Here is a 27,593-nt window from a genome sequence, read left to right as displayed (position 1 = left end):
GACACCAGCGGACAAAATAAATGCTTGCCTGAAATACTCTACTTTGTGGCGACACGTAAAGACATTAAAATTAACTACAAATATGCATGTCCAGCTGCAAAACAATCAATCAGCTGAGATATTCTCACATCAATTGCTGGAAATTGGGAATGGAAAGGTGCCGGTTGATCTGACCTCAGGACGAATTTCATTGCCTCATAACTTCTGCAATTTAGTGACATCAAAAGAAGAATTGGTTGACAAAGTATTTCCCAATATTTAAACCAATTATAAGAATCATGATTGGCTGACTGAACGAGCTATTCTTGCGGCCAAGAACAAAGACGTCTATGAACTTAACAATATTATTCAGTCTAACATTCAAAGCGAGGCAGTCACATACAAGTCCATCGACACTGTTGTGGAAGCAGATGAAGCGGTTAATTATCCAACAGAATTTTTGAATTCACTCGATCTGCCACGGATGCCACCACACATACTGCAATTGAAAATCGACATGCTAATTATCATGTTGCGAAATATCAACCAGCCAAAGCTTTGCAACGGCACGTGGCTTGCAGTAAAAAAGTTAATGAGCAACGTCATAGAAGCAACAATCTTGACAGGACCTTTCAAAGGTGAAGCTGTCCTCATTCCTCGCATTCCTATGATTCCAATGGATATGCCATTTCAATTTAAGAGATTGCAATTCCCAATTCGATTGGCGTTTGCAATCACCATCAACAAAGCTCAGGGCCAATCTTTAGAATTGTGGGGTTTAGATCTACACACGGATTGCTTTTCACATGGACAATTATATATTGCATGTTCTAGATTCGGCAAACCAGGCAATCTCTATATCTGCACAGACAATGGAACAACAAAAAATATTGTATACCCACAAGCATTGTGAAATTAAACATATTAGAAATGTGCGCTTTCTCTTTTCTGTCTTTTCCATTTAAGCAGACTGAGCCACAGCAACGCGTGGCCGGGTACAGCTAATATAAATATAAATATATATATATATATATATATATATATATATATATATATATATATATATATATATATATATATATATATATATATATATATATATATATATAAAAACACCAACAAACTGCACAATAAACACGGCCAGGATCAATCAACAAATCCAATGCGCTGTTCAAACTTTTACTTGTTTCAAATATACGTTCAAACCACAAGCAGCTTCACAGTTCTTGGTATATACGCTCAAAGTGCAAGCAGCTGACGATAAGCAATGAACAGCAAAGGCGTACTATCACACTTTTAACTTTCTAGAGCACAGCTTAGTAGCTCCATAGCTCCATATCACTCAGACATGCCATACGCAATATATTTTCGGTTGAAGCATATACTCGGAGCCAAGCACTAAATAGTACTAAATAATCCACAAATGTATTAAAATAACAAGAAAACAATAAAAAGGAAGAACATAGGATAAGCACTTTCGGGTCACCACCACGACCCTTCCTCAAATCCTTATAACTGATATGACATCATTTCCTTCTTTTAAAATGGCAGGTTTACACCAATAAGACAGTCTATTGCATATTAATGATATTACATCATTTCCTTCTTTTAAAATAGCAGGTTTACACCAATAAGGCAGACTATTGCATAGTCGCACCTACTCAGGCAGGTGTGTCATAAGTGCCTCTTCAGTCTCCGCCTTTTCAAGGCAGGTTTCATAGGGAATGCTGTATTAAGTCTTGGTTTCTGATGTGCTCTAAGCTTTCCAATCCAAAACATTTCCTCCTGCTCAAGTCTGGTGTGAATATCACCCCCCCCCCCTTTTGAGGCAAATACAATTTTTAAGACTCTAAACAAAGTCGTGTCCCACATTGCCTCTAACATGTTTCGCAAGTGGGCTTTTATAATCCCTTAACCTTATGCCACTAACATGTTTGGAAATTCTTTCTTTCATTTGTCTCATAGTTTTGCCAACGTAGAAATTGCTGCATGCAGAACATGTAGGCAAATACACAATGTTCTTGGTTGTGCAGTCAGCATAAAAATTAGTAGTATATTTCTTCTTAGTAGTTGGATATTTGAAGCAGCTATCAGTACATATAAATTTGCACATTGTGCATCTTCTACAAGGAAAAGTTCCAATTCTTTTCGATGTGACATATGATTCCAAGCAGTTATCTTTACATAATATTGTTTTTAAATTCTTTGCATTCTTGAAACAAAATCTAGGTTCTTCTCCTACCAATTCTTTGCATTCCTCATTTGACATTAATATTTTCCAATTTTTCTTAACAATCTCACAGACTCCCTGAGTATCTGTTGTGTGCGTAAGCGTCATCCTCAATTCTTTTTGTTCGCTCTTACCATTGCAGATGTTCTCATATCCTCCTTTTAGGAATGGTTTCCCCTTTGCCATGTTTCTCCATAATTACTTGTTGTTTCACTTCAGACACCTCCTTCTCTTTATAGCCTCTCACCTTCAGATGTTCAGACAGATCATTCATAGCCAGACCAATAGTGGCATCATTTGAATGTATCCTTGAAGTTCTTAGGAACTGTCCTCTAACTATATTTTTATGAGTATACCTTGGATGCATACTATTGCTTGGTAAGATGTTGTTCTTCCAACATTCTTTTCTGTAAAGGCTGATCTCTATAATGCCTTCTTCATTTTGTGAAATATGCACATCCAAAAAATCCATTTGCGTATTGCTATATGCCATAGTAAATCTAAGGAAGCTTGTGCTGTCTTATAAATATGCATGAAAATTTGTCAATTCCATAGCTTCTCCTTCCCACATAATATATATATCATCTACAAATCTTTGATAGACCCTCAAATAATTCTTCCAAGAGTTGTCCTGATGAACCACTTTATTTTCCCATTGCGCCAATACTATATTTGCATAGATATTGGTGCATGGCATACCCATAGTACACCACAGAGCTATATATAAAATTTTCCATCAAACATGAAGACATTGTTATTTAAGATCAATTCCATCAGACTACACAACACTGTAACCTGCCTTTCACCATATTATTGTGATATTGTCTGTACACATCTTGAGAGATCCTGGGTAGAAATGAAAAGAAGAGATCTCATTTCTTTGACACTGTAGTGGTCTTTTTGTTGATGAGACAACCAGACTCTCTGTACCTTTAGGGAGCCTAAGGTTGCTCTCCATCCCACATCTGAAGTGTCTGTGAACAGTTTCTGAGATGGAAGAAGTGGTGCAAAGGGAGTCCTGGATTGAGAATCAACTGCTGAACCCACCACTGAAGTCCCAGCTTGAGACATGGAAAAAGAGGAACTAAGAAATCAAGGGGATGAGAATGCTGAAGCCAAACTGACTTTATAAACCACTGAAGTTTTCTCATGTGGAGCTTGGCAAATGGCAGCATAGGAATGGTGGAGGTCATGAACCCCAGAACTCTTAGAAATTCCCTGGCCATTACTGAAGCCAGAAGAAGAATGGACTGAAAGCAATAAATGAGAGGGGCCTTGGGAGAGGCAAGGATGCCAGCACTGGAGCAGTCTGGATCCTGCACCCCAAAAAGACATGATCCTGTGAAGGAGTCAGAGAGGACTTTTTGAAATTTATAGTGAACTGTAGGTTCTGCAGAAGGGAGATGACAAAATGAAGATTTTGCAGCAATATCTCTGGACAGGATGCCTGAAACAAGAGGTCATTCATGTAGGAAAAAACTTGGATCCCCTTAGCCTGCAAAAAGCAATTACATGGGTGAGACATTCGGGGAATATCCTTGGGGCAGTAGAAAGATTAAAGGGCAAAGCACAGAACTAAAAATGCCAGGAAACAACAGAGAAATGTACACACTTTCTGAAAAGGGATCCATAGGGATATGAAGGTAAGTATCCTTAAGGTCCAGAGACACTAGAAAAGCCTGAGGAAGCAGCAGAGGGAACAAGGTCTGAAGGGACAGTGTTCAAAATGAAGGGACCTTCAGAAAGGTGTTTAGCTGAGATAGGTCCAGAGGTCTCCAAGTGCCCCTCTTTCCTGGGAACCAGAAACATTCTGGAGTAGATCCAGCAATCAAAGCAGGCATTCAGACCGATTATCAAAAGATGGTGTTCAGACTGGCACAAAGAAGTTCTGAGGATGGTACATCTGGACATCACCTTTATGCATTTGCTTTACACAGGGAGCATACATGTTACATATGGTGCACCTTAAAGCAACCTAATGACTTTGGTATACTGGCTGAGCATTGGGCTAGCCTTGGCAGGTAATCCCTATTGTAATGGTGAAATTGAAGGACATCATTTTAAAATGACATTCTAATTAAACTATATTTAGCCATGAAAAATGTATTTATTTTATTTATTTTACACTAGCTGTACCCGGCCTCAGTCTGGTTAAATGGAAAAGAAAGAAAAGAGAAAGTGCACATTTCTAATATGTTTAATTTCACAATGCTTGTGGGTATACAATATTTTTTGTTGTTCCATTGTCTGTGCAGATATAGAGATTGTCTGGTTTGCCGACTCTAGAACACGCAACATATAATTGTCCATGTGAGAAGGAATCCGTGTGTAGATCTAAACCGCACAGTTCTAAAGATTGGCCCTGAGCTTTGCTGATGGTGATTGCAAACGCCAATCGAATTGGGAATTGCAATCTCTTAAATTGAAATGGCATATCTGTTGGAATCATAGGAATGCGAGGAATGAGGACATCTTCACCTTTGAAAGGTCCTGCCAGGATTGTTGCTTCTATGACATTGCTCATTAATTTTTTTACTGCAAGCCACGTGCCATTGCAAAGCTTTGGCTGGTTGATATTTTGCAACATGATATTTGGCACGCCAATTTTCAATTGCAGTATGTGCGGTGGCATCCCTGACAGATCGAGTGAATTCAAAAATTCTGTTGGATAATTAACCACTTCATCTGCTTCCACAACAGTGTCGACGGACTTGTATGTGACTGCCTCGCTTTGAATGTTAGACTGAATAATATTGTTAAGTTCGTAGACGTCTTTGTTCTTGGCTGCAAGAATAGCTCGTTCAGTCAGCCAATCGTGATTCTTATAATTGGTTTGAATATTGGGAAATACTTTTTCAACCAATTCTTCTTTTGACGTCACTAAATTGCAGAAGTTATGAGGCAATGAAATTCTTCCTGAGGTCAGATCAATCGGCACCTTTCCGTTCCCAATTTCCAGCAATTGATGTGAGACTATCTCAGCTGATCAATCGTTTTGCAGCTGGACATGCATATTTGTAGTTAATTTTAATGCCTTTACATGTCGCCACAAAGTAGAGTATTTCAGGCAAGCATTTATTTCGTCCGCTGGTGTTGATCGATGAGAACGAAGCAGATCTGAAGCTGCAGAACGTGATCGCCGTGCTCGCAACCGTGCATCCTCAAGTTTGGCTGCACGTCGCTCTGCTGCTTCCTCGGCACGTATTTGAGCCATTCTTTGTCTGCTTCACTCATTCACTGATGCCCGTTCTTCCTCAGTTTGATTTGCAATTACTCGTCGCACTGCTTCCGTTCCGCGAGTACGACGACCTAAGTTTGATCTTCTGCGAGGCATTATTTGGATGAACTAAAGCAGGTCGATTGCACTGAAAAAGAAGCAAGAAATTTTTAACAAAAACATATAAAATTGCATATTTGTACACAAATTTATAGAATCCATAGTAGGTATATAAAAACGCGCGTATTCAAATGCAACGTGTGACATCTATATAATAGTAGGTATATAACAACACACACGTATTCGAATGCAACATTGTGTGAAAATTTCAAAGCAATCGGTGAAGAACTTTCGGAGATTTAAGATTTTGAACAAACGAACATTTACATTTTTATTTATATAGATTTGTTGACCGGGATAGTCCGACTGGATATATGTCCATTTTCAGCAGAGGCCTGGGGAGAAAAGCTCCGTATAACACAGACAGAACATAAACAGATATGAGTCAAACATATTTACAATGCCCTCTAGTAGGTACTCACAATATGCACAGTGTGTAATAGTATATAAAAACAACAGGTTGCAGCAAGCTATTATGAGCAAGAGATGCGTACAATATTAATTTAAATAAGGCACTGAATAAGTAGTGATTAATCAGGGTTAGTACAGGGACAAAGCCAGTGCTCTTTAAAATACTGTTTGAGGACTTTTTTTGAAGAGACTTAAAGAAGGTTCGAAAGTAAAGTTAGATGGAAGTGAATTCCAAGTTTTACCAACAACATTGGCAAACAGGGAGTTGCCAGATGAGTTAATGGATTTGTGGGTTTGGACCAACAGTTTATTGGATGACCATAGTTACCTTGAATTACTGTATGTCTTTGTGATATTTTTGAGTGCCGGAGTATTTTCAGGGTGGTACAGAATTTTGTGTTCTACTATAAGCTGATTGAACAAAAGTCGGCTAGGCAGTTCTAGCCACCCGAGAAGACTGAGGTTTTGACAGCGATGTGTCCTATATGTTGAGCCCATGTCAAATCTGGCAATGTGGTTGTAACAGTGAGGGAGCTCACTACGTTCAAACAGTGAGGGAGCTCACTACGTTCAAACAGTGAGGGAGCTCACTACGTTCAAACAGTGAGGGAGCTCACTACGTTCAAACAGTGAGGGAGCTCACTACGTTCAGTTTTGCTCAGATTGGAGAGCATGAGGGAGGCATATAGAAGGGTAGAGAGTAGGTGTGAGCAGGCGATTGCAGTCCTAGTTAATGAAGTTAGAAAATGTTTGCTTCTATATAATGAGCCAAGCGTATTAATTTTTTTCGTGGGTTTTCTCCGGGTGCTCCGGTTTCCTCCCACATCCCTGTAGGTGGATTGGACACTCTAAATTGTGTGCATGTGTGTGCCTTCCGTGGACGGTTGGGCACCAGGCTGGCAACTCAACACCGTAAAACGCCACTGCCAATCATGAGCAGACAGGTGATCCACTGTGGCGACCCCTAACCGGGAAAAGAAGAAGAAGAAGAAGAAGATTGATATGCAGATCAAATTTGAGATTATTATCCACTATTTCACCTACAAGCTTAGGATGGTCATCTGGAGAGATAGAGGTACCGTTGTTGGATGTTATGGAGAAGGAAAATGGGGTGGATCTTCTGGTGGGGGTAAAGAGGAGTAGTTTAGTTTTGTTGGGATTTGTTGGGACTGTGCTAAATGTGTTTTGTGTTAAGGCTTGCAGGTCTAAAGGGGAGGAGGCCATACAGATCAGGATAGAATCATCTGCATATTGCATGCAGGTTGCAACAGGGATGGCAGTATGAAGATTGTTGATGAAGATAGAAAAAAGTAGCGGACCTAGAATAGATCCCTGAGGGACACCAAGGGTGAAAGTTAGCAGGGTGGACAGTTTGCCCAGCCTGTTGTCTGCCATTCAGATAGGATAAAAACCACTGAATAGCATGGTTATCTAGGGAGATGGATTTTAGGGAATGGATGAGTAATTTGTGGTTGACTGTATCAAAGGCCTTCGACAGGTCTAGAAATAGGGATGAAGATAGCCTGTTGTTGTTCCTATTTTGGAATATGGTATTTGTAAAAGAAAGGAGGGAGGAGGTGGTTCTGTGATGTTGCCTAAAACCACGCTGAGAGTTGGCAAGTAGACTGTTCTGAATGAGACAGTCCATAAGCTGCTTATGAACGCACTTCTCCATTCATTTGCCTAGTGGTAAGAGAATGGCAATGGGTCTGTAGTTGGACAGTTCTGTTGAACTTCCACCTTTGTGGAGTGGGATAACATGGGATATTTTCCAGATTGAGGGGATAGTTCCATCAGTTAGTGTTCTATTGATTAGGATAGAGATGGGGAATGCTATGGCGTCGGCAGCTTTTTGTAGATATAATGCAGGCAGGAGGTCAGCAGAAAGGGTGGTTGGTTTTAGTTTTTTGATAAGAGATCGGATAAAAGTGGTAGAGACAGGTTGGAAGTTAAAGGGGGGATGAAAAGTGGGTGTATTAGTGGTAGAGTTAGAGCGGGTGGGAGCAAGTTGGTTAGCTAAGGACTGAATAATTTCAGTGAAAAAGGTATTAAAGGCAGTGGCAACAGTTTCTGGGGATTTATGGCTGTAATTTAATGAGGCTGGGGTAGTAGATTGTCCTGGATGAAGAAGTCGGTTAATACCTGCCCAAAACTTTTGGGGATTGTTTTGCTGTTTAAATTGGAGGTTCTGGTAGTTTTTTTTTTTTTTGTCTAGCAAAATGAGTTTTTTTGCATAATTTCTAAGTTGACAATATCTCACTTGGTCGAAGGGGGCTTTAGCTGCTCGCCATTTGGTCCAAGCTATATTTCTAAGTTTGATTTTTATCTTAGTTTCCTTTGTGAGCCATCGAGCAGTATTAGATTTAGTCATTATAGTATGTGCAGGAGCATGGGAGTCAAGGATGCTCAGGAATTTATTGTTAAAAAAAGTTACGACTTCATCTAGTTGTAGTTTTTTTTAGGATTGACCAGTTGACCGATTTAAGTTTGTTTACGAAGTTAGTAGGATTGAAGTTTTTATTATTTCTGATTGTTTTGTATGTAGTCTAGTGGTGGGTTTCTTTCTTATGCTTAATAATATAAGTTAGTGAATGATCACTTAGGTCATCAGAGAGTGAGTACCAGCTGTATACAAGCTTGGGTGGCTATGGCTATTGATAAGTACCCAATCTATGATACTTTCCCTGTTGGTGGGTTTTCTAATCCTAATGAGAGAGGTTATTATTTGTGTGAATCCAAACAGATTTATATGGGTGACAGGGGATTCAGGTGAGCAGGTGCACCAGTTAAAAGTCACCAAGAACAATGGTTTCTTGGTTACATAGACTAAACAATTGCACTACAAAAATTACATAGAATAAATCAAATATCATCTAGTTAGGACTCCGATAAGGAAGACACTTTCATGCATTACTGTTGGAAAGGAGATAAATTAAAAATGGTGGAAAACAAAACCAGAAACAGTAATCTTAAATTAAGCAAGCATCTAAGTGTTGCCTAGTGTCAGAGTTGGATCACATTCAAATAGAGCCCCAGGCAGGATAATAGATCAGGCCACACCCGCAGCCACTCCAGTGTCTCATTACTTGGTTGTTTGTCCCCTCTTAACATAGACACTGTTCAAACCTGTGAGCATGTATATTATGTTCTCTTTTACTTTTATAATGATTACAGACATATGGATTTAATTTAAAACCTTTAGTTTACCGATTACTATTTGCTAAACAAAAATAGTCTCAATTTAAAAACTGATTTAGTATGAGCAACAATAAACTTATCTTCCCTTTAAACTCTCACTTATTGAAAATGCACTGATACACACATTCACAAAAAATGTATCTGGCCAATGGCAGATTAAGTGTGCCTCGCTTCCTGGGCTGTTTTCAAAACATGGTCCCCCGCACACATTTTTAGGATCATGCATAAATCATACATCCTTTGGCTCACCTTCTTGATGGTTTTAAATTATTTATCTTGTTTAATACAGAAACAGTTGTTACTGTGTTTTAGATTTGCAGTTTTGAACATTTTTTCCTGTAAGCAGTAAGAAAAAATGTAAGAACCAAAAATGACAAAGCTACCTTTTTTCAGAACATTTCAAAGGCCACTCGACTGCTGCATTACAATCCCCAATATTTGTACTCTACAATTACAGCCACTTTTTTGACTGTGTATGCATATGTCTGATTGTAATAAAATGGCCACAGTAAATCATTCAAATTTCTTTTACACAAATGCATACTAGTCCTACAAAAGCAGGGTCAGTCATTGTTATTTACAGACATTCCACTAATCCAACAATTATAGCTGTATTGTTGACTGCATCTTTGCTAGATGCCTGCGACAAAAAGATTAACAACATCACATATTTCATATCTGTTTAACTCAAGCACAGTGTAGCCAAAGTATTCCAAATTAATACACACACACACACACACACACACACACACACACACACACACACACACACACTCTAGTCCTGCAAAGCCAGATTAAAGACTATTTAAAAATGACCAGATAAGAGCATATGTTCCTTTCATCCACAGATAGCCCCCACCTGCAATTATAGCCACTCTGACTTTGTATAGCCCTTTAGCCCTTATTGTTAGAAAGCAACAAGTCACATGTAATTTATTGGTAGCTTTTGATGAAATGAAATTGACTAAAGATCAATTAGCATCCAGCCATGTGTTGCACTGTTTAGGCAGAAGAGTATTTATAAGAGCATAAGAAATATTAGCTACATCATAACATATGCTAAGTCAATATGTACAATCCCTGTAGAAATAAAAGTCATTTGAAGAATTTCACAATAAAGAAAACTATCGCTAATGCAGAGTTTTCTGCTGGCAAACGACATTACATTTCATTGCTTTATCTACAAATGTAGTGTCTGCTGCTCTTAATTGCTGATGTTAAATTAAAAATCAGTATGCCGGTGATATTATTATTATTATTTTATTTATTATTTTACATTTGTTGACCGGGCTAGTCTAACTGGATACATGTCCATTTTCAGTAGAGGCCCGAGGAGATAAGCTCCAATACAGATAAATGAAAAGCTTAGTAATCAATATATAAAATAAGACTAAATGAAAAAATTCATATAAAACTAGCAGATTTCAGGTACATAAACACAAAAAATAATAGGAAAGATAACTAAATAGCAGAATTAATTATATATAAAGAGAAAAACAATATTGCCAGTTAAACATATTATTCTGTGAAGATAAACAATAAATCTTGTAGTGCCAGAATGCTTCTACTATACAGTCTGCAGTTATAGGTCATTTATAAATAGAAAGACTGAGGTCTAGAGGGGGGGGGGCAGGATAAGTATATACAGAATGTAAAACAAGTACTGAGGTCTAGAGGGGGGGCAGGATAAGTATATACAGAATGTAAAACAAGTATATTCTCAGTAGGACATGTAAAGGGAGATTCTGCACAGTGACATTTGGGAGGAAAATAGAATTTATACGGATAAAATATGTACTCATTTCTGAGTAGTGAGGGCTAGGCAGAGTTTAGTTCAATTAGATAGATAGCTGCCTAGTCAGGTTTAGTACAGGGGCACAACCAGTGTGTTCTAAAGGAAGGGTTTTAGTCTAGTTTTGAAGAATGATAGAGAGGGAAGAGAGGAGAGGTCACTGGGGAGAAGATTCCAGGTTTTTCCAACAGCATTGGAGAAGAGAGATTCGCCAGCTTTGTTGTTGGGTTTAGAAATGTACAAAAGAGTTTTGTGAGAAGAACGCAGTGATTTCAGGTTTGTGTATGGAGTGATGAGGGTAGATAGACTAGGAGTGCAGGAAGGTTTATACACAGTTTTATGGGCGATGGTTAGTTGATGGAATTTAATCAAGTTTTGTAGTTCCAGCCATCCCAGCTGCTTTATATTTAAGCAGTGGTGGGTTCTGTAAGGGTTACCTGTTGCAAATCTAGCAATGTTATTGTAGGAAGTTTCCAGTTTGCTGAGGTTATTTTTTGAAAGGTTAGTAAAACTAGGTGAGGCATAAAGGAGGGTAGAGATTAGATGAGTATGGGCTATGGTTGTTCTAGCTGTGGGAGAAAGGTATGATTTAATTCTGTAGAGGGAGCCAAGTTTTTTGTTGACAATTTTTATTGTGTTGTTGATATGGATGTCAAAGCTCAAGTTGTCATCAATGGTGATTCCCAGTAGTTTGGTAGAAGTGTCAGGTGATATGATAGTGCTGTTAGTGGATATAACTGAGAAATCAAGTGGAGAGGACTTGTGCGTGGGATTAAAGAGGAGGAGTTTAGTTTTTTGGGGGTTCAGAAGAAGACAACATTGTGTAAACCATTGTTCAACTGTGTTAAATACTTTCTGGGTATGAGAGAGAAGTTCAGATGTGGATTTGGCTGAGCATATAAGTGTCGAGTCATCAGCATATTGTATGCATGTGGCATGGGGGATGGCTAGATGAAGGTCATTAATAAATATTGAGAAGAGGAGAGGTCCAAGTATAGACCCTTGAGGGACACCCAATGAAACTGGTTGGAGGGTAGAAAGAGTCTTATGCCAAATAACTGCCTGTTGTCTTTTATCTAGGTAGGACTGGAACCATTTTATAGAAGGTGCATCAAATGACAGTGATTCTAGTATGTTGAGGAGAATCTGATGACTGACCATGTCGAATGCTTTGGACAGGTCAATGAATAGTGCCAAGGATAGGTTATTAAGGTTACCATTTTTGTTAATATAATCTGTAAAGGAAAGGAGGGCAGTGGTACTACTGTGTGAAGGTCTGAAACCATGTTGACAGCTGGAAAGTAAGTTATTTTGTGTTAAGTGGCAAGTAACTGCTAATGGATACATTTCTCCATGATCTTTGCTAGAGGGGAGAGAAGGGCAATCGGACGGTAGTTGGAGAGCTCATTAGAGTTTCCGCCTTTATGGAGCGGGATAATATGAGGGACTTTCCATAGGCCAGGTATGTGACCTGCGGTAATTGTCCTATTGATCAGAATGGAAACAGGGAAAGCTAGGGATTTGGCTGATAGCTGTAGAAAATCGGCAGGTAGTTGATCTGCAGAGGGGCAGCATGGTTTTAGTTTTTGTATGAGGGTTTGGATGTAAGTAGTTGGGACAGGTTGTATATGAAAAGGAGGGGGTGAGGTAGAGTTATAGGTGGGCATTGTGAAGCTATTGGGCATTAGCTGACTAGCCAGTGTTTGGATAGTATTTGTAAAGAAGGTATTGAAAGTATTGGCTGTATTTGTGGGGTTAGTATGGTCAGTGTCTTGAGGGTTTGGTGTGGTGGATTGACCTGGGTGGAGTAGTTGGTTAATGCTAGTCCAGAATTTTTGAGGGTTGTTTTGATTAGTTTTTTGGAATTGTAGGTAATAATTTTTTTTATCAGATAGTATAGCTTTCTTAGTGTCGTTTCTTAACTGTCTAAAGGTTTGTTGGTCAACAGGGTTTTTAGTCATTCTCCATTTGGCCCAGTGTTTATTTCTAAGGTACATTTTGTCTTTGGTTGCTTTTGAAAGCCATGGGGCAGAGTTGGTTTTGACTCTAATTAATCTGGTTGGAGCATGTTGGTTAAGAATAGCCAGAAATTTAGAGTTAAAGTACTTGATGGCTTCCTCTAAAGGGAGGTATTTTAAGGGAGACCAATTGCATGTTCTTAGTTCATTTTTGAATAGCTCAGGGTTAAAGTTCTTTTTGGATCTGATATTTTTGACAGATTTAGGATTGGGAGTATGGGTTTTGTGTCTGATAATATAGGTAAGTGAGTGGTCGCTTATATCATCAGGGAGGGTTCCTGAATCATAGTTGAGAGGGTGATGGTTTATGAGAATCCAGTCTAATATGCTAGCTTTCTGGTTAGTTTTATTGATCCTGGTAGGGGACATAATAGTTTGAGTAAAACCATGTAGGTTGATGTGGGTTGTAGGGAGGCTGCTGCAATAGCAGCTCCAGTCAATGTTTATATCTCCTAGGATTATGGTTTCTTGAGGCAAGTATTGGGAAAGGCAGCAAAGAATATTTTCCATGGTGGAAATGTTATTACCAGGTAGAAGATACATACAGATGATACAGATGGATTTGGCATTCTTAATTTGAAGTTTGGATATGAGAATTTCAGCATTTGAATCAAGAGGTATTTTACAGTTGTGGGTGATAAGCTGTAGTCCTGATTTAAATAGAATAGCTACCCCTCCACCTTTCTTGGCTACTCGGTTGAGTCTTAGTATGTTATATCCAGGTGGAAGGAATTCATTGTCTTTGGTAGAAGGTTTTAACCATGTTTCTGTTAAGCAGAGGATATCAAAGTAGTATACTTCTACTAGAGCTTGTAGTTGAGGTATTTTGTTGTTTATGCTGCGTATATTAGGATGGGCTACATGGAGGGAGTTAGATGTTTTACTATGTGGATTGATTGGGTAGGGATTTTGGCTGTGGAGAGTACTAAGAGTATTTGCTGGGCCTGGGTTAGGGTGGATATCTCCATCTTTTATATGGAGTAGTACATCTATGTAGCTTGGGTTAGGGAATTTGTTGTATAGAAGTAGATTTTTCCTGAGATTGAGGGTGTAATATTTCAGATGTTGTATTCTATGATACTGTGCAAGCAGGTATTTAGGTGAAGTTGTTATGTTAGCGTGGTTAAGGAGGAGTGGAATGGATGGAGCATTGGTTTCTTTGTTGGGATAGGGATAGTCTAGATGTAGTGGATATTCATAGGAAGTAAGTATGTAGGTAAAGATTAGTGGAAGAAGTAGTAGTAGTATGAATAGAGGTAGGACAAGTAGTGGGGTATGAGGTTTATACATTGTGCAGATTTATTATTGGATATATGTAAAGGGTGAGGTTGGAGAAATGTGAAGGATATGGTAAGGTGGAAGGCAGTATTATTAAGGTAGATATAAGAGAAGATGAAATGTGGTGGAGTGTTGAGAGTAGTAGGTGAAGGAAATATATTACCATATTTCCTGAAGTAAATCAGCTATATAATTGGGAATGGCTGGCAAATAATGGCAACAGCTTCATAGTTACAAGGTATACTGCCCTGGAGACTGTTATGGAACCTAACCAAAATTCCCAATTAGTCCAAAGCACTGTCTGGTCAACATCACACAGTAGGTAAATGAGGTTGGAAAGATTCAAATCCTGCACCCTTGCCACAGGAAACAAATCATTAAGAAGTCTGAACTTTAGTCCTCTGCACTAACTGCCAGAGTAACAGCTTTTAATTAAATCCAGAAATTCTTTACAATCTGGTCTTGTAGAGAAGACTATAACACAGACACTAGTGGTGTCCCCAGGGATCTCTCCTGGGGCACCTAGTGTTTGGCATCTACTTCTCAGAGGTCCAGGCAAAGACAAAAGGCCTGTGGCTGACCACGTTTGTGGACAACTGTAAGTTGGGTGCTGTCATTGATTCCCCAAATGAGGTTAACATACTTCAAGAGGATCTCACAGCAACAAATGACTGGTACCAAAGTCATGGCCTTAAGTTAAATGCAAAAAAATGTATTATCATACCATTCAGCAAAAATATGACTCCTACTGATTACCACATTAACAGCAGCCCCTAAGCACACAACCTGTGGTGAGAGACCTGGGTACACAAGTTCATAGATTCATAGTTGTGTAATAGGCCAATGGCCCTGGAGCATCTACAAGCCCAGCCCATAGAAGTGCCCTGGCATCATGCCACCATTAGTTCCCGGTGCCTCTATCAAGTAGAGCCACTGGAGTGATCCCCAGGGTGAACTTTCTATTTCCCATCCACTCATCAAGATTTTTCTTGAAAAGAGCCAGTGAGGTGCTCTGCTTGATGTGTATGGGAAGTCTGTTCCAGAGCATGGGCAGTCTCTGGGTTATGAACCTGTCCCTCCAGCATGTTCTGTTGATTGTGGTAATAAGGTTGAGGTCAATAGAGGGTGTGGTGTAGAGGGATTGGGATTTCTTTAGGTGTAGCATTTCTAACAGGGCTTGGTCAGACATGGCTTTTGTAGGGCATGTGTTTAAGGCCTAGGATCCTCTTTGTGAGGTACTTTTGTGGCCTTTGCAGCTGTTGCAGGTGTTTAGTGAGGTACATGCCAAATGGGGCATTATATTCGATGATTGGTCTAATGAAGGAAGAGAAGAGAGATGATGACCTCTTTCTTCCTGGATGCAAAAACCTTGGTAATGAGATGTGCCACATAGGACTTTCTGACCAAAGTGACAATGTGGTGGTGAAAGGAGAGGTTGCTGTCAACCTGTTTCCCCAGATCTCTTATAACACCTCCAGTGTTCAGTGGGCTACCATCTATGTGGTAATTAGTGGGAACTGAGTTTTTTCCAAAGGGAATGATGATTTTTGGCATTAAGCTTAAGGCCATGATTTCAACACCAGTCGTTGGTTTCAGTGAGGCCTTTCTGTAGGATGTCTACATCACTTGGAGAATTAATAATGGCTCCCAGCTTTCAATCATCACTGAAACTTGGTCAGCTAGAGTCCCTTCGTGTTGGCCTGGACTTCTGAGAAGTAGATGCCAAACAGGAGAGGACCCAGGACCAATCCCTGTGGGACTCCACTCATGACTGGTCACCAGTCTGACTTGAAGTCTGCTACTTTCACACTGTGGGTTCTATCTGTGAGCCAATTTGCAACTCACCTAGTGATATAGGGGTTGATGCCTAGTTTGGTGAGTTTCAATAATTCCTGAGTGAGGAATGGTATCAAAGGCCTTGGCCAGATCGAGGTAAGCTGTATGAACTGCCTTGCCCTCATCGACAGCTCTGGTGACTAACTCAAAGAAGTCAACCAGGTTGAGTAGGCATGATCTACCCTTCACAAAACCAAATTGATAGGATCCCAAGTTTAGAGATTCCCTATATCCTTGTTAATTAGGTCCATGATGATGTGGTCCATAGCCTTACATATCAAACTCATTAGGCTAATGGGGCGATAATTCCTTGGGTCTGTAGTCACTCCCCCTTTATGGAGAGGGATGACTGTAGCAGTGTGCCATTCTGTGGGGACAAAGCCCAAGATGAGGCTGTGACTGAACAGGGCACACAGTGTGGTGCCAGTTCAGTTTGTAGTTCATGTAGAACACAGCCAGGGATATTGTCGGGTCCCATGGAAGCTGTATTTTTGGTCTTGGGCAATGCAGCTGTAACCTGTGCTGCAGTAATGCTGGGTGCCTGGCATTCTTCTGATATTGTGATTCGTCCTTTAGGGGAAGAGAGGGATAAATTTGGCACTGAATCTGTTGGCCAGTATGTTGACAATATCTGTTGGCTCAGTATAGCAGCTACCATTGTGTAGTAACTCAGAGCAAATCTGAATATTGCCATGGAGATTCTTAATATAACTGTAGATTGCTTTGTGGTTGTTTTTAGTGTCTGCAGCAATTTGGCCTTTATAGCTAGCTTTAGAGGTTTTGCTGAGGAATCTCAACTTTTTGTTGAGGCTAATACGAGAGTTTTTCCAGTCTTGGGGACATCACCTTTTCTGCAACAGTTTCTTCCTTCTGTTGTAGAGTTTGTTAATGGCAGGAGACCACCAGATTGACTTCCTTTTTTTGGAGGCGAACATCTTGGTTCTGTTGGGTATGACTAGTTCCATGCATTTATGAATGTGTTCGTACAGTGCATTGGTGTATGATTCGGCAGTCATGCACCTATTTTCTATTTGCATGGGTGCCGTGAAGTTAGCCACATCTGTTTTTAGGAGCCCAAAGTCAGCTTTGGAGAAGTTTTTCATGATGGTTACCTTTGCTGGTGGTGTGGGTGAGATATGGATTTCCATGGTAATTAGTATGTGGTCAGATCTAACCAGGAAGGACTTGACTACTGGTGTTGAGCAATGGTTGCCCATGTTAGTAATAACCAGATCAAGGATGTTGCTTCCTCTAGTGGGGGTAAGAATGAGCTGGTCCAGCGCATTGGAATTAATGAATTCCAGGAAGCATTTGGCAAGTGTATTGGTGCATGAGTAGTTTTCCCAATTGATGGAGGGGTAGTTGAAGTCACCCAGTATGACAGTGTTGGGTTGGACCCTAATAGTTTCCAAGGTGCTTAGGAACATGGAGTGAGAGACTTGGGACATGGTTGGGGACCTATAGCAGGCTATGACCTGAATTGCCATCTTACCCACCATTAGGTTGTACCTGAAGTATCTCCCGATGCATTAAGACAACAATCTCACATTTGATCATCATGTAGCGGCAGTGGTCAGAAAAGCCTTTTACTTGTCTCACTTCATAAGTAAAGGGATTGCATACAGAAAAAGGAGGTTATTACCTCTCTGTGCTCCTCCCTCATTAGGCCAATGTTTTAGTACAATGCCCCGTTTGTTATGTAACTCTCTAAACACATGTACCAACTGGAAAAGCCACAGAAATAACTCACAAAGAGAATCCATGGCCTCCAACACCTGTTCTATGTAGACAGACTCAAATCACTATCACTCTACTCTGTATTGTACAGATTGTTGAGAGGTGATCTGTGTCTCGCCTACAAAGCAATCTTAGATCCTGCTGTACTCCATATCCGTAAGTCTAACTCCTCGCATAATATCCGATTGAAAGGCTTAAATCTAATATTTGACATTAACAAAACTTGCTAGAGAGACAGGTTTGTCTCCCAGAGGCTGTCCCATCTCTGGAATAGACTCCCCATACACGTCAAACAAAGTACATCGCTGACCCTCTTCAAGTGCAACCTTGATGAGTACATGGGTAACAAATTTGTCCCAGGGGTTCCACCCCTGTCTCTCATTGACAGGGGGGACAGGTGCTGATTGGGGTTTATGTTTTGGGGATAAACTCTTGGCTAGGGTTGTAAGGGCCCCAGAGCCATTAGCCTAGTAATCTATGATCATATAAAATTCAATACTGACTACATAATGGATGTGGAAGATCAGACAATTCTGGTCATCACTCCAAATAATGCAGTCGTTATGACCTGACAAATTTCATCCCTGTTGTAGTTGCTGGAGGCTGTAAAGGAGGTACTGAAAAAATAATGCAAGATGTTTGGACTATTACATAATTCATGCCTATCATTGAGTTAATTCTTTCTTTGGTGCAATGAATAAATAAACCAATTAATGACAATATAAATGCCATAGCAGCTTTTGTTCAACAACCCAAGTCATAGAAAAATCACAAATATTACTACATATAATATATTTTTTTTAGGGGGGTACACGATTGCAGGACACCTACATCATATTTTTGACCTCATTATTGTCTACTGTGTCATCAAGAATATCTGTCCTATCTGATATAATTCAGTACAGGTCGGATCTACTTGAATGGCTAATGCTGTAGTAGTGCAACATACACATTCAGTGTCAACAGAGCCAGATTAGGGACAAATGAGGCCCTGTGCAGGGTAATGGCCCCCATCAGCAATACCAATCTCTTTTTACTTGTCTGTCTCTCCACAATTACCATAAACACATTTCAAGCCTATCAGTGTCCATACTATTTTCTTTTTTACTTTTACAATTATCACAGTGATTTGGATATCATTTAAAACTTTTATTCAAATTTTACACAAAAAAAAAGTGAGATTGAATATACACTTAGCATGAGAAACATTAATCTTTTCTGTCCTTGAAGTTAACATTTACTAAAAATGCATCTTGCAACCTATTAAACTACAAGAGATGAGCTGGGATTCATACTCAAATAGCATACAGTGAAATACTAACTCCCATCTTTGTGAACGGTGTAGGAATTCAAAGGATAAATTTGTAATGCATTTGCAATAGCCTGGGACAGCCCCCATCTTTTCAGGATCAACCCAGGGGGTACTGTTTGAAGTAACTTGGCAGAATTACATAGAATACAAGTGAAGGCCAAGGGGATCAAACCAGTTACAACAACAAGAAGCAACTCCAGCAGTTCATAGCCTTACTCATCTGCACTAATTACAAAACAAACTGTTGTAGCCAAAAGCAGTGCATTTCATGCCAATGTACCTGCGATAAACAAGCACAATTAAAATTGTATTCACAGATAAAATGTTAACATTAAACTCAGACTTCATGCTGTCCAGCTAAATAAAACATACTGTCAACATTCAACATAACAAAAATCACATCAAAAAAACATGGCTCATATGATGCTCCAGTTTACTACAGTTTCCGTTCTTTACAACATAAGTACTCTGGTTCATACTTACTAGACTTGCAGTTCAGGGGGCAATCTAGGAGCATAGCTCAAATTTACAGGTGACCTAAAGCACTGCCTTGTTAAGTGACTTGCTCAAGGACAGGGCATAAATATCAGAGTTGTTCCACAAACTAGAGATGGATAAATGTAGACAACTCCAAAACACTTGAAAGTTAACAAAACAACAGGTTTTGCATCAACATGTGTTTTGTCAACTGCAATGAAACTCTAATGACTGAGACTAACTTTAGTCCTCAGCATAATGACTCAAGTGTACCTCATGAAGAGGAATGTTTCTCATTTTGAGTCTTAAAACATACACATTCCTCGCACTTCCACATTGAAAGGGTATGTCACACATTCAGTGCTAGGAATGTTTAAACTGTTATCCATAATAAGTAATAATAAATAACATTGGTAACCTCCAAACTCTGGATCCCACCCAGTTCGGGTTTGTGAAAGGCAGATCATGCCTCCTGAACCTGATCGACTTCTTTGAGGCAGTCACCAAAGCCGTAGATGAGAGTAAGGTGGTTCACACAGCCTATCCTGACCTTGCCAAGGCTTTCAATGCCATCCCCCATTCTGGAATTATAGCTAAAATCACTAAACTAGGTATAAATCCCTACATCACAAGATGATTGCCAACTGGCTCACTGACAGAACCCACATTGTAAAAGTTTCAGACTCCAAATCTGACCTCAAAGCAGTGACAAGTGGAGTACCACAGGTTTCCGTCCTGGGACCTCTCCTGTTTGTTATCTACTTCTCTGAAGTACAGGCTAACACAGAAGGCCTCTGGCTAATGAAGTTCGCAGATGACTGCAAACTAGGAGCCATAGTCAAGTCCCCAAATGATGTGGACATCTTACAGAAGGGCCTCGCTGAGACAGATGCCTGGCGTCAGAGCCATGGCCTCAAGCTCAATGCCAAAAGGTGCAGTGTCATCCCCTTTGGTAAAAACTCTGTACCCATGAACTACCACATAGGCAGCAATGTACTTAACACCATATGTGTGATAAGAGACCTTGGGACCTAGGTGGACAGTAGTCTCTCCTTTGATAGGCACACCATCACAGTAGTCAGGAAGTCCTTCTACATGGCACACCTCATCATAAAAGGGTTCTCATCCAGGAAAAAAGAGGTCATTGTTCCCCTCTACTCGACACTCATTAGACACAATGCCCCGTTTGGAATGTAGCTCGCTGGAAAGGCCACAGAAGTACCTCACAAAGAGGATTACTGGCCTCAAACAAATGTCCTACACTGACCGCCTAAAAAACTCCAGCTTTACTCCGTAGCATATCACCTACTCCAAGGTGATCTCTGCCTAACATATAAAGCTATGTCAAACCCAGGGCTGTTGAACATACTACACCTAAAGAAATTCCAATCCCTCTGAGCTACACGCTCTAAGGACCTAAACCTTGTCACCAGAATAAACAGGACATGCTGGAGGGATAGATTCCTGTCCCAGAGACTTCCCATACTCTGGAACAGGCTACCCATCTATGTCAAGCAAAGTTCTTCATTAGCACTCTTCAAGAAAAATCTTGATGAGTGGATGGGAAATAGGAAATACACCCCGGGGATCACTTCTGTGTCTCTGCTCGACAGTGGCACAGGAAAATAACTTTCTTGGGTGGTGTAAGCCAAGGAAACTTGTTGGCTAGGCTTACGTAGGCCCTTGGGCCGATAGCCTAGTACCTACCTATGAACCTATTCATTTATCAGAACAACGTTTTATAAGCACAAAGTAACCCATTTTAGCAATCTGTGAGCTTCCTGATTGACGTTTTTAGTGTTCCACAGTTTTCCCATTTATCCCACATTACAAGATGCAGTCCTCATTTTAAAAATGTGTGGTTGACAGCCATGGTCCTCAATGATTTACCAGATGGGAAAAAAAAGCAAACAAGTTAATGAAGGTCTGGCAGTTGATGTGGGTTAAGGGTCTTGTCTCCTGTAGATAAGGTACAGTGTTTGACTCTGTGCAAGTCACTACAGAGTTACTGGGGCATTTTATACTAACACCTGCGCGCACACACACACACACACACACACACACACACACACACACACACACACACACACACACACACACACACACACCTTCTCATTCATTGCCTGGACTGACTTAATGCTTGCTACGGACCTTTTTATAAAGCTTGTTCTCTTCTGCAAACCACAGCCAGAAAAAAGTGGCACCTGGCTTTGCTTACACACACACTCACTGTTCTTTTTGGACTGATTTAAAATTTGCTCGTTACTGCTATGGAACAGGCTGTTTGTTACAAAGAAAAAGTGATGATCCACCATATGCCATAATCAAAACCACATCCCCATTTGCTCTGCTCTGTGTCGCAGCTTATCAGCTTAAAGCATTTGCCAGTGAAAGAGGAGATGAGTTGGGAAGCAAAGTCAATAAGACTGGAGCTGATAAACAGGGAATCTGACACATGTCTTTGGCAGAGCAGTCCAACCCACCTCAGACTTTTTTAAATACATTAATGTTGAGTGGCCCAGCAGAAATGAACTGTTTTTATTTAATTAAATTAATGTAGATGGCCGAGCCCCGGCTAGCAACCCTGCCTAAGTCACCTTGTGCTGGATTTGGCCTTGTCATTTGTATTTTTTTTATATAAAACTACAATGGAAATTCCTGTAGACACTTTAGGAGGAAACATAAAAGTTATTTTAGAATGTAGGTTTGGATTTGAAGATAAAAAAATGGGACAAGTTTAAGCTTTGTGTTTAAAGATGTCATATATGCTAAATTATTCAGAATTTCAGAAACTATCTAGGATAATTAGTCAATTATCTTTGAAAAAGATCAAGTAGTAGAAATAACATGCAAATTAGTAGAGTCCAGAGACAAAGGTGATTAGAAGTTATGCAACCAAGACATTATTTTGGTTGGTGCAGAATTTGTTAATGGAAAGAGTACAGTGCAGGCAGTGTGCACTTCATAAAATCTGCATAACAAGCCTACAGCACATCAATACTTAGCAGAAATCTGTTTGCTTTATTTAGAACCATACTTACTGTGGAAGGGAAGTATTTGTGTCTTTGCTTTGTGTGACTGTTTTTTTGGATGTAGCTGGCTTTGATGATGGTGTCGGTGATGGTGGCAAGGAGCTGGTCAGTTTGCTGAGACGTTCCTTCTCTTCATTCACAACTTCTGTAAGCCGATGAATCTGTCCAGGCAGCAGAGCCAAGTTTGTTGGCACTTCAAGCTGTGAAGATATAGAAGTAAGGGCTTCACTTTAGGAATGCAAACTCAGCTAACTAGTCATGTCATTTTGCTTTGCTGGCCCATTACAGTTAGACCTACTGTCCATTGCCTGCATAACAAGTGACTGGCTATGAAAATCACAACTTGGTTGTAGTACTTGTGATTTCAGCTGAAATGGCAGTATGTATTACAAAAAGATAAATTCTGGCAGTGAAATAAGAACTGGTTAGTCCACAATGCTTGCACATTCTCCCATCATCTACCTAGTGGAGAAGCTGCAAGGTGCTTTGTTCCCATGTTTCAGCCCCCAAATGCTGCTTTATGTCACTTCATGCTTTTTTGAATTTTCTTGTTTAGCCCCAAACCTTATCAGGAAAAGATTTCAATGCATTACCACCAAACTGTGAAAAAGACTCCCTTTTATTTCCCAAAAGACATTTAGGGTCTGTTTTTAAATTTTGATCCCTTTTTCTTTTGCATCACCTTTACTGAACAGTGCCACCCTAATATGCTCTGCTGAACCTTATAAGATGCTTAATTTATTTCAACTTTTTAGCACTCCTCACTTTCTCCAGGTAACATGCAACCTTTACAGACCTTTCACCATTTTAATCATGTTCAAATGAACTTAACCGAGTATGACTATGTTCTTATAAAGCTGGGATCTCAGAGCTGCACAACCAGTCCATGCACAACCTCAGTTTCTCTCATTCTGACAACTGGTATCACCTTGAAATTGTTACAACATATTGGCATTGAAAAAGTTGTTTATTTAGAAAGATGTTTTTACATCATGGTATGTAAACCAATGGGAGGAGGAGACAATAAGCCAATCTAGTCTGCCCTGCAACTGCATTTAACATTTGGTATCCTTTCATTCTAACATTCACCTTTCCAGTCTCTACACCTGTCCCATTCCCTCTGGAATGCATTTATGAATTCCATTTTCACTATCCATTCCAGAGATCCATTCCATTGGTTTACCACCCTTTCTGTGAAAAACCTTTCAGAGATTAAGGGACTAAAATCTGCTGCTTGTACCTCTCCTTATCATTCAGGATGACACCATCCCATCTCTATGACATGACCCTCTGTACCAGTATCACCTCCCCTATCTTTAGTGCAAAGTACCCAATTCTAGTCCCTGGACCTATCATTTCCCCTCCATCACATGCACTTTTCTGATTGATTTGATATGGACTCATTCAAGCAACCTGATGTCTCTATCCTGTATGGTCAATGTAATAGAAACTGTTCATTTTAGAGTAACATCTACAATGATTAGTATGAGAATATGTGCATGGGTTTTAGCAGCAAGTCGTGATGATATCTGTAGAAATAATGTTATGTTGACTTTCAAGGAAAGGGCTATTTTTGGTTGCTGTGGACCTCACTAATTCAGTAAGAAAGAAATTTAGAAGTTTTGTAAAACTCCACAAAGTGCATTACATGCTTAAGTGGCATGGAAGTATATTTGATCCTGTTCATTACGGACTATACCAAAGCTGCCTCAAATCACTGCAGGACCCCAAAGCCTGTACAAAAGCAGGGTGCATTCATGGAATGATGAGAAATGTGGTATAGTGCTGCATCTTACACACGTTATGCATCTATAACTTAGCATGCTTAAAATGAAATGCCCCTTGGCTGCTTTTAATCTTTGTAGTGAATTTGTATGGAAACAATTGATTCTGTGCAAGTCTTGTATAATGCAATACATTTCTGTTGGGGAAGGTGTACAAAGACCATCATCAAAAGAAACATTGGACATACAAGTCCTTCAGATGAGAAATTAAACCAAGGTCACAGCTACCTGAGCTGGTGGTAGGCTCAGGTGGTTGTAAAATAATCCATGGCAGCTATCAAAGCGAATTGGGAAAGTTTCCTCACTGCCCTGGTCAAATTCTGGTGGCCTTGATGGTGCAGCGGTTAGCGTTGCCACCTCACAGTAAGAGGTTCTCCAGTTCAATCCTTGGCTGGGGTGCCTTCTGTGTGGAGTCTGTATGTCCTCCCTGTGGTCGCATGGGTTTCCTCCAGGTGCTCCAGTTTCCTCCCACATCCCAAAGACATGCTGTAGGTGGATAGAACACTCTAAATTGGCTGTGTGTGTGTGTGTCTTCTGTGGGAGGTTGGGTACCGGTCTGGCAACTCGACACTGTAAAACTCAACTGCCAATCATGAGCAGACAGGTGATCCGCTGTGGTGACCCCTAAATGGGAAAATCCGAAAGAAGAAGAAGAATTATAAATACCTCACAGCTCTCCTCTGAAAAAAGGCCACTAGCCTTTTAGGACTGACCTGGTCCATAAAGAATGAATGAATAAAGTGCTCAAATTAGCATTTATTTCATAAAAACTTGTTTGATGAAAATTGAATAATTATGATTTAAGTCAAGAAATAGGTCATTATTTTTTAATGCGTTTACTTGGGGTAGAATTCTAAAAAAAAATAACTGGATTTTTAAAGGGATTCTCCCTCAAATAGAAAAATAATTTCCTACAGGTTATGTACACTGTGAAACAATCCTCTAACATCTGGAATATGAAGGTCATGTAAACGTATTACATTTTTTGAAAGACACTGGTTTTCTGTTAGCCTCACAATCCCATTAAGTTCAATAGATTTTTACACAGTTGTAGGAAGTAATGAGGTCTGTTTCTTGTTTGGTGTCAAATGATAGTCCCAAGAAACTCATCTGTGTTAACTTCCCTGAAGCACTTCTAACAGTCTACCTTAAAAAAAGTCGTATCTTATTCTAAGGTGAATAAGGCACATCAATAGGACATCGTCTATGGATAGTTTACATTTATTTTATGCAGGGTTGCAACAGAAAGAATAATGGTACTTACCTTTGTTACTGCTAGGATAAATCCTTTCCACAATTCCTTGGTTTCAAAGCTGGCTACCTATCAGGAACATACAAGGCAGGTGAATACTTTGCTCACATGAAGGCATTTTCTCATTTCAATGAAAACATACCAATAGCCATATAATATATAAACATTATGCATGCAAAACATGGATATCATAGCAAGTCTGGATAAGATACAGCCACCATAATGCATCAGATTAACAGAAATACCAGAATGCACTTTCCCCAACAAAGCCAGAGAGACAGAGACCTGAATGTTGTTAGCTTTATAACAGACTAGCTAGTATATCAAACCAGACTATGCTGCTTTAATGGCTTGGGATGTGGCTGAAAATTGTTCTGACAATAAATAAAAATTAAATAAATAGTTACCAGTGGTGTCTCTCAGGGATCAGTCCTAGGACTACTTCTCTTTGGTACTTACTTCTCTGATATGGCTGATATCAAGGGTCTGCGACTGACTAAGTTTGCAGATGACTCCTAACTTGGAGTGGTCATTAACTCCCCATCTGACTTCAGAACTCTTCAAGATGGACAATTATGCACCAATAAGGGGCATTTGAACCATGGCCTAAAGCTAAATGCTAAGAGATGCAGCATTATGCCCTTTGGCAAAACTGGGCACTCATGCTCCCACCACATAGGTGGAACCTTTTTGAAAGTTGACTTGGCCATAGGGACCCTGGGCAATTTAATGTATTTATTTATTATTTATTGACATTTGATTACTGGGAAAGTCCAACTTTGTAGAAGCCCATTTTCATCGCAGGGTTGGGGAGAAAAGCTCCAAATTATTACAAAACATTTTAAGAACTTCACAAAAAAAAAAACATTTGTTAAGAATTGATACAAGGTATATAACAATTGTTAAATATTTAGACAGTCTGTATTGAAATTAAAAGTTAGTGTAATACAAACAGGAATTGCAATATGAAGAGAGGGAAAAACAGGCTTATGGTATATTTAGAGAGAAAGTCAACTAAGAAAATTTGCAGTAAGGAAGCAAGTGAAGAAGGTAAAGTAAGGAGGTATAACAAATGAAATGTGATGCACGGCTAGGCCTAAAAAGGCCCTTGTGGTCGTTAGCCTAGTAAACACCTATCAACCTATGAAAAGGTACTTGTTCACATTTAGGGATATAGTTTATCCTGGTTTTGAGTAAGAACAGAGCCAGATTTTAGTTAGGAAGTCTTTCAGAGGGGTTTTGAAATATGGGAGGGAGGTTGCAGACGTGATGGATACAAGTAAGGAGTTCCAAGCCTTACCAACCTTGCATGAGTGCAGGCAATGCCCAGCAGATTTGCTAGGTTTGTAGACAGACAGGAGTTTTTGGTCATTGGATCACAGTGACCAACTGTGAACATAGTTGTGTGGAATGTTTTTCAATGCAGGAGAGGCAGATGGATGCAAAATAATTTTATAAGTGGTAAGAAGTTGCGTATGTGTTAGTTGATGTGGTAGTTCTAATCAATTAAGGCTTTTCAGTGCTATACAGTGGTGGGTTCTGAAAGGGGTATTTGCTGCAAGTTGAGCAACTTTGTTATAGCATTGTTTAGTTTTTGATGAGTTTTTCTTATGCAATTTTGTTTACACGGGTCAAATGTAAGATCATCCATTATCACCCCTAATATTTTGCTATGATAAGTGACTTCAATGGTTTTATTATCAAGAGAGTGGGCTTTAAAATGTGTTTTATCATGAGAGAGGGATTTGGGGAAAAATAGTTTGGTCTTTTTTGGGGTTGTGAGTTAAGAAGCCATGTTTCAGGGGCTATTAAAGTTTCCCCGAGTAATTTTTTGGAGGTGTACCATGTTGTCAAATGTGCAAATGAGTGTGGAATCATCCGAGTATTGTATTAGAGTGGCCTGTTGTGTGGAAGTATAGA

The 27,593-nt window shown here is 39.7% G+C and overlaps 1 protein-coding gene across 2 annotated transcripts in view; it reads right to left on the bottom strand.

Moving 5' to 3' along the window:
* Window positions 1-27,593, bottom strand: part of STAP2 (signal transducing adaptor family member 2) — a 1,003,160-nt gene that overhangs the window by 778,247 nt on the left and 197,320 nt on the right. For both annotated transcript variants that reach the window (XM_044090598.1, XM_044090599.1), the window contains exons 4-5: window positions 25,686-25,742; window positions 22,647-22,837 (exon numbers count right to left, since the gene is read on the bottom strand). In XM_044090598.1, the coding sequence (XP_043946533.1) occupies window positions 22,647-22,837; window positions 25,686-25,742 (248 nt within the window). The remainder of the gene's footprint in view (window positions 1-22,646; window positions 22,838-25,685; window positions 25,743-27,593) is intronic.

Source organism: Protopterus annectens, chromosome 13.part0 (genome assembly GCF_019279795.1).
Source record: "Protopterus annectens isolate FY-2018-M chromosome 13.part0, PAN1.0, whole genome shotgun sequence".
Classification (NCBI taxonomy): Eukaryota; Metazoa; Chordata; order Ceratodontiformes; family Protopteridae; genus Protopterus; species Protopterus annectens.
The sequence above is the reverse complement of the archived record's forward strand: the minus strand, read 5'-3'. Positions and strand labels throughout refer to the sequence as shown.